The sequence below is a fragment of the Rana temporaria genome, chromosome 3 (assembly GCF_905171775.1).
Source record: "Rana temporaria chromosome 3, aRanTem1.1, whole genome shotgun sequence".
Taxonomy (NCBI): Eukaryota; Metazoa; Chordata; class Amphibia; order Anura; family Ranidae; genus Rana; species Rana temporaria.
This window is the reverse complement of record NC_053491.1, coordinates 481,150,828-481,157,711: the sequence shown is the minus strand read 5'-3', so window position 1 is coordinate 481,157,711 and position 6,884 is coordinate 481,150,828. Positions and strand designations below refer to the sequence as shown.

General features: G+C 47.9%; 1 protein-coding gene across 2 annotated transcripts in view; it reads left to right on the top strand.

Moving 5' to 3' along the window:
• The first annotated feature begins 416 nt into the window (after nt 1-416).
• The window catches only part of LOC120933672 (beta-1,3-galactosyltransferase 5-like), a 230,388-nt gene continuing 223,920 nt past the window's right edge, over nt 417-6,884 (top strand). The window contains exon 1 of one of the 2 annotated variants that reach the window (XM_040347009.1): nt 417-569. In XM_040347009.1, coding sequence (XP_040202943.1) covers nt 564-569 — 6 coding nt within the window. In that variant the 5' untranslated portion in view covers nt 417-563. The remainder of the gene's footprint in view (nt 570-6,884) is intronic. The other variant, XM_040347008.1, reaches the window with a different exon arrangement.

Below are 6,884 nucleotides of genomic sequence, written 5' to 3'. Positions count from 1 at the left end.
AACTTTGTGGGAACAGTTTGGGGACGGCCCCTTCCTGTTCCAAAATGTCTTGGTATGCTGACACTTTAAGAGTTCCCTTCACTGGAACTAAGGGGCCAATCCAACCCCCACACCAAAATCCCCCCTCCACCAAATGTTTTGGACCAGTGCACAAAGCAAGGTCCATCAATAGAAGTTAGGGATTTTTGGAAGGCAACTCCCACCTGTGTACTATTTGGTGTATTGGTCACTTCTAAAGTCCCATCTCCCAAGGGGGGTTTGTCATTCTTTATTCTAATAATCGGATGTGGTGGTGACCAAAAACACCCTATTCTTCTGGTGTTGGAACATTTGACCTGTGTAGCCAATGGCTTCCTAGTGCCTGTAGGCATCTTAGAAGGTTGAACTTCTAGGCAGTTAAATCACACTTGTTTAACTGGTTGTTGTCAGTTGGCTTTTGGCATCTCTGAATGTTTAGTTTCTTGCATTGCGGATCTTTTCACACTTTTAGTCGTCTCTGGATGTCATATCCTTCTTGTTCCCATCTGGTCAGCTGAGTTTTTTTTTATGGTGCCTTCCTTCATATGTCTGTGAGTATTATTCGTGTTTATTTTACTATAACCAGTAGTGCAAGTAGTCAGAGGAGCATAGCCAGGAGGAGTTAGCCGTATCTTCACCTCTATATATACAGTCGTGGCTGGATTCCCGTGTGTGGCTTTTCCACTTTCTGTTTTCCGATTTGTTTCTGCTAGCCGGGATGTGCTTGTTTGGACGTCAGCACCCGATCTGCGCTTTGGACAGCGGGGGAAGGTTTCGCCGTGCTTTAAGCAGTTTTTTGTAGGATTCACAGATTGTATTTTAGTTTTGGATAGAGAGAAGGTCAGTTTTTTTTTCAGTTTTGTGTACTATTACAGACAATTGTTGCCTTTCTTACCTTAATTTGCCCTTCCTGGATGATCATCGTGCCAGCCTAGGTTGGCCATGAGTAGCCTGCTCCTGCTCCAGGAATATGTAAAATTTCAGCCATATTTACCATAATTTGCCTTTCTTACCTTAATTTGCCCTTCCTGGATGATCATCGTGCCAGCCTAGTTTGGCCTTGAGTTGCCTGCTCCAGGAATATGTAAAATTTCGGCCATATTTACCATAATTTGCCTTTCCTACCTTAATTTTTCTTTTCTGGATGCTCATCATGTCAGCCTGGGTCGGCCATGAGTAGCCTGACATAATGTGCTTCAGAAATCTGGAAAATTATTGCCTTACTTACAGTAATTAGTTTTTTCTGGATGGTCATCGTGCCAGCCTAGGTTGGCCATGAGTAGCCTGCTCCTGCTCCAGGAATATGGAAAATTTCTGCCATATTTACCGTAATTATTTTCCTTTCCTTGATGCTCATCATATGAGCCTAGGATGATCATGAGTAGCCTGCTCCTGCTCCAGGAATATGGAAACTTGTTGCCGTACTCATTGTAATTTTCCTTACCTGTATGTGCATCGTGTCAGCCTAAGTTGGCCACGAGTAGCCTGACATGATGTGTCCCAAGAATGTGGAAAATCTCTGCTATATTTACCATAATTTGCCTTTCTTACCTTAATTTGCCTTTCCTGTAAGCGCATTGTGTCAGCCTAGGTTGGCCACGAGTAGCCTGACATAATGTGCTCCAGGAATACGGAAAATTGTTGCCTTACTTACAGTAATTTTCTTTTCCTTGATGTTCATCATGTCAGCCTAGGTTGGCCATCAGTAGCCTGACATGATGTGCCCCAAGAATATGGAAAATTTCTGCCACATTTACCAAAATTTGCCTTTCTTACCTTAATTTGCCTTTCCTGTATGCACATTGCGTCAGCCTAGGTTGGCCATGAGTAGCCTGTCATGATGTGCCCCAAGAATATGGAAAATTTCTGCCATATTTATTTACCATAATTTGCCTTTCTTACCTTAATTTGCCTTTCCTGTATGCGCATTGTGTCAGACTAGGTTGGCCATGAGTAGCCTGTCATGATTTGCCCCAAGAATATGGAAATATTCTTCCATATTTACCATAATTTGCCTTTCTTACCTTAATTTGCCTTTCCTGTATGTGCATCATGTCAGCCTAAGTTGGCCATGAGCAGCCTGACATGATGTGCCCCAAGAATATGGAAAATTTCTGCCTTACCATAATTTTCCTTTCCTGGATGCTCATCGTTTCATTTATCCTGCTCCTGCTCCAGGAATATAGAAAATATAGAATATAGAACATTGAATATAGAAAATTGTTGCCATATTTCCTGTCATTTTTCTTTTTTGGATGCTCATCATGTCAACCTAGGCTGACATGAAGAGCTCCAGGGGAGAAGATTTCCTTATCTGTTATAAATCTTCAGCCATGATGTTGTGTGACAATAGAAAAGAAAGTTCTATACAACTGTGAGATCTAAGCGTTGGATCCACTTGATGGTGCCTACTGTCCGGTGGGACATTATATACGGGTTCCATGTAATCTAAGGCTACTTTCACAATGCTCTGTTTCAAACACACATCAAAAACGCATATGCGTTTTTGCCTCGTTTGAATTGCATTTTTCCCTTATCACCATATTTACCATAATTTGCCTTTCTTACCTTAATTTTCCTTTCCTGTATGCGCATCGTGTCAGCCTAGGTTGGCCATAAGTAGTCTGACATAATGTGCTCCAGGAATATGGAAAATTGTTGCCTTACAGTAATTTATTTTTCCTGGATGGTCATCGTGCCAGCCTACGTTCCATGAGTAGCCTGCTCCTGCTCCAGGAATACGGAAACTTGTTGCCATACTTACCGTAATTTTCCTTTCCTTTATGTGCATCATGTCAGCCTAAATTGACCATGAGTAGCCTGACATGATGTGTCCAAAGAATATGGAACATTTCTGCTATATTTTCCATAATTTGCCTTTCTTACCTTAATTTGTCTTTCCTGTATGCGCATTGTGTCAGCCTAGGTTGGCCATGAGTAACCTGACATAATGTGCTCCGGGAATATGGAAAATTGTTGCCTTACTTACAGTAATTTTTTTCCCTAGATGGTCATCGTGCCAGCCTAGGTTCCATGATTAGCCTGCATCTGCTCCAGGAATATTGAAAATTTCTGCCATATTTACCGTAATTATTTTCCTTTCCTTGATGCTCATCATTCAGCCTATAGGTTGATCAGGAGTAGCCTGCTCCAGGAATATGGAAACTTGTTGCCAGGGCCGACCCTAAGGTCACAGACGCCTGGGTGCAGAAATGATTCTGGCGCCCCCAACGTGGGCGTGGTCATCTTTCCAACTCCTCCCCTTTACAAAAGTTTCTATGGCAACGACTCAAACACAGAGATGCTCCCCTAAGAAGTCTTTGTTACCCTGGGATCCTCCCATAATCTTTTTACAATAAAGAAAATACAAGAAGAGCGTACACTAATGAGACCTGGAGGGGAACCTCTCTGATGAACACAGAGAGGGCTTCTGTTAGGAAGAGCCCCCAGACATAGTACAGGAGATGGTCAGAGACTGCAGACATGGTGCAGGAGATGGTCAGAGACTGCGGACATGGTACAGGAGACGGTCAGAGACTGCAATCAAAGTACAGGAGATGGTCAGAGAGTGCAGACATATTACAGGAGACGGTCAGAGAGTGTAGACATATTACAGGAGTCAGAGACGGCAGATATAATACAGGAGATGGTCAGAGACTGCAGTTCCTATGGATGTTAGTAGATAATGGCCGATTGGCCCTCTCACCTGACCCAGCGATACAGCAACAACGGTTCCTCTGATCAGGAGTTGGCTCATTCTGAATTACTCGTGGCGACTCCACTGGGTAGAGTCCAGATCTGTATTCTAGCAATGACTCTATTCCTTTCTCCACCAGGGATGGCTTTAGGCTATGTGGCTTTCCCTCTGGTTGCACAGGGCAGCAAGGGTTCTCTCTCTGATGGTGTTCTCTCAGCACTGTCCTCTCCCTCTGGAGTGCTGGGTGCACTTCCCTGAAAGCTTTCCTGGGCTCCTGACTCTCTCTCCTATTCAGCTGGGCATGCTGTGTGGGCTGCAGTTTCTTTCTTACAGTGGGGCTGCCAGTCCTCAGGACTACATGTCCCACAGGCCTCTTCTCTGCTCCTTTTTCTATTCTATTTCTTCCCTGGCTGATATTAAGGCGGGGGAAGAAACATAGTGGGCGGCTGTGCTGGCAAGCGCCGCTCACTAGTACAGCATCGCGCGAGGTGGAGGGGGAAAGAAGAGCCCGCAGCTGCAGGGTTGGTGTCACCCGGTGCGGTAAAACATGGTGTCACCCCCCCTTCCACCACCTATAGTCACCCCTCAGTACAGACCCCCTCCACTAAGCATAGACCCCCTCTGTCAGTGCAGGCTCCCCACAAAGTATAAATCCCTCCCTCAGTACAGACCCCCCTCCATCAGTATAGACCCCCCAGGAAAAACCACCCCCTCCATTAGTACAGCAGACCCCCCCCCTCCATTAGTGCACACCCCCCCAGGACAAACCACCTCCCTCCATTAGTACAGACCCCCCCTCCATTAGTACATACCCCCGCAGAACAAACCACCTCCCTCCATTAGTACAGACCCCCCCAGGACAACCCCCCTCCATTAGTACAGACTCCCCCAGGACAAACCCCCCATTAGTACAGACCCCTCCAGGACAACCCCCTCTCCATTAATACAGACCCCCAGGACAAACCCCCCCCCCCATTAGTAAAGACCCCCCTCAGGACAAACCACCCCCCATTAGTACAGACCCCTCCAGGACAACCCCCCCATTAGTACTGACTCCCCCCAGGACAACCCACCCATTAATACAGACCCCCCTTAGAACAACCCCCCCCTCCATTAGTACAGACCCCCCCAGGACAACCCCCCTCAATTAGTACAGACCCCCCAGGACAACCCACCCCCCCATTAATACAGACCCCCTAGGACAAACCACCCCCCTCCATTAGTACAGACCCAACCAGGACAAACTACCCCCATTAGTACAGACCCCCCAGGACAACCCCCCATTAGTGCATAACCCCAGGACAAACCCCCCATTAGTGTAGACCCCCCAGAGCAAACCCCCCATTAGTACAAACACCCCCAGGACAACCCCCCATTAGTACAGACTCCCCCAGGACAAACCCCCCTTTAGTACAGACCCCCCAGGACAAACCCCCCATTAGTACAGACTCCCCTAGGACAAACCCCTTCATTAGTGCAGACCCCCAGGACAACCCCCCTTTAGTGCAGACCCCCCAGGACAACTCCCCATTAGTGCAGAACCCCCAGGAGAAACCCCCCATTAGTACAGACACCCCCAGGACAACCCCCCATTAGTACACACTCCCCCATTAATACAGACCCCCCCAGGACAAACCACACATTAATACAGACTCCCCCAGGACAAACCCCCCATTAGTACAGACTCCCCCAGGACAAACCCCCCATTATTGCAGACCCCCTAGGACAAACCCCCCATTAGTGCAGACCCCCCAGGACAACCCCCCCCCCATTAGTGCAGACCTTCCAGGACAACCCCCTCATTAGTGCAGACCCGCCAAGGACAAACCCCCCCATTAGTACAGACACCCCCAGGACAACCCCCCCATTAGTACAGACCCCCCATTAGTACAGACCCCCCCCAGGACAAACCACCCATTAGTACAGACTCCCCCAAGACAAACCCCCCATTAGTACAGACTCCCCCAGGACAAACACCCCATTAGTGCAGACCCCCCTAGGACAAACCCCCCATTAGTGCAGACCCCCCAAGACAGCCCCCCCATTAGTGCAGACCTTCCAGGACAAACCCTTCATTAGTGCAGACCCCCCCAAGGACAAACCCCCCCATTAGTACAGACACCCCCAGGACAACTCCCATTAGTACAGACACCCCCAGGACAACCCCCCCATTTGTACAGACTCCCCCAGGACAAACCCCCCATTAGTACAGACCCCCCCAGGACAACCCCCCCCCCCATTAGTACAGACTCCCCCTGGACAAACCCCCCATTAGTACAGACCCCCCAGGACAAACTCCCCATTAGTACAGACCCCCCAGGACAAACCCCCCCCCATTACGGTAGTACAGACACCCCCAGGACAAACCCCCCCATTAGTACAGACACCCCAGGACAACCCCCCCATTAGCACAGACTCCCCCAGGACAACCCCCCCCATTAGTACAGACTCCCCCTGGACAAACCCCCCCCATTAGTACAGATTCCCCCCAGGACAACCCCCCCTCCCTCCATTACAGTAAATAAAAACAAGACCCGGCGGCAGCTAGAGAGGAGAGGACAATGTGCAGCCACAGATCGCAGCAGGCAGGAGTTTAAGACTCAGCGAAAAATTTCTGCCATATTTACCAAAATGTACCTTTCTTACCTTAATTTGCCTTTTCTGTATGCACATCATGTCAGCCTAGGCTGGCCATGAGTAGCCTGCTCCTGCTCCAAAAATATGGATTTTTTTTTGCCATATTTACCGTAATTATTTTCCTTTCCCTGATGCTCATCATATCAGCCTATAGATTGATCATGAGTAGCCTGCTCCTGCTTCAGGAATATGGAAACTTGTTGCCATACTTACCCTAATTTTCCTTTCCTAAGTTGGCCATGAGTAGGCTGACATGATGTGCCCCAAGAATATGGAAAATTTCGGCCATATTTACCTTAATTTTCCTTTCCTAAGTTGGCCCTGAGTAGCCTGACATGATGTGCCCCAAGAATATGGAAAATTTCGGCCATATTTACCTTAATTTTCCTTTCCTAAGTTGGCCATGAGTAGCCTCAGGGCCAGATTAAGAACATCATGGGCCTGGTGCTGAGGATTTTGGTGGGGCCTTTTATAAATAATAAATAATTTGCCGGCCAAGGCAAGTGACCAAAGGCACAGAACCCAGAAGGAA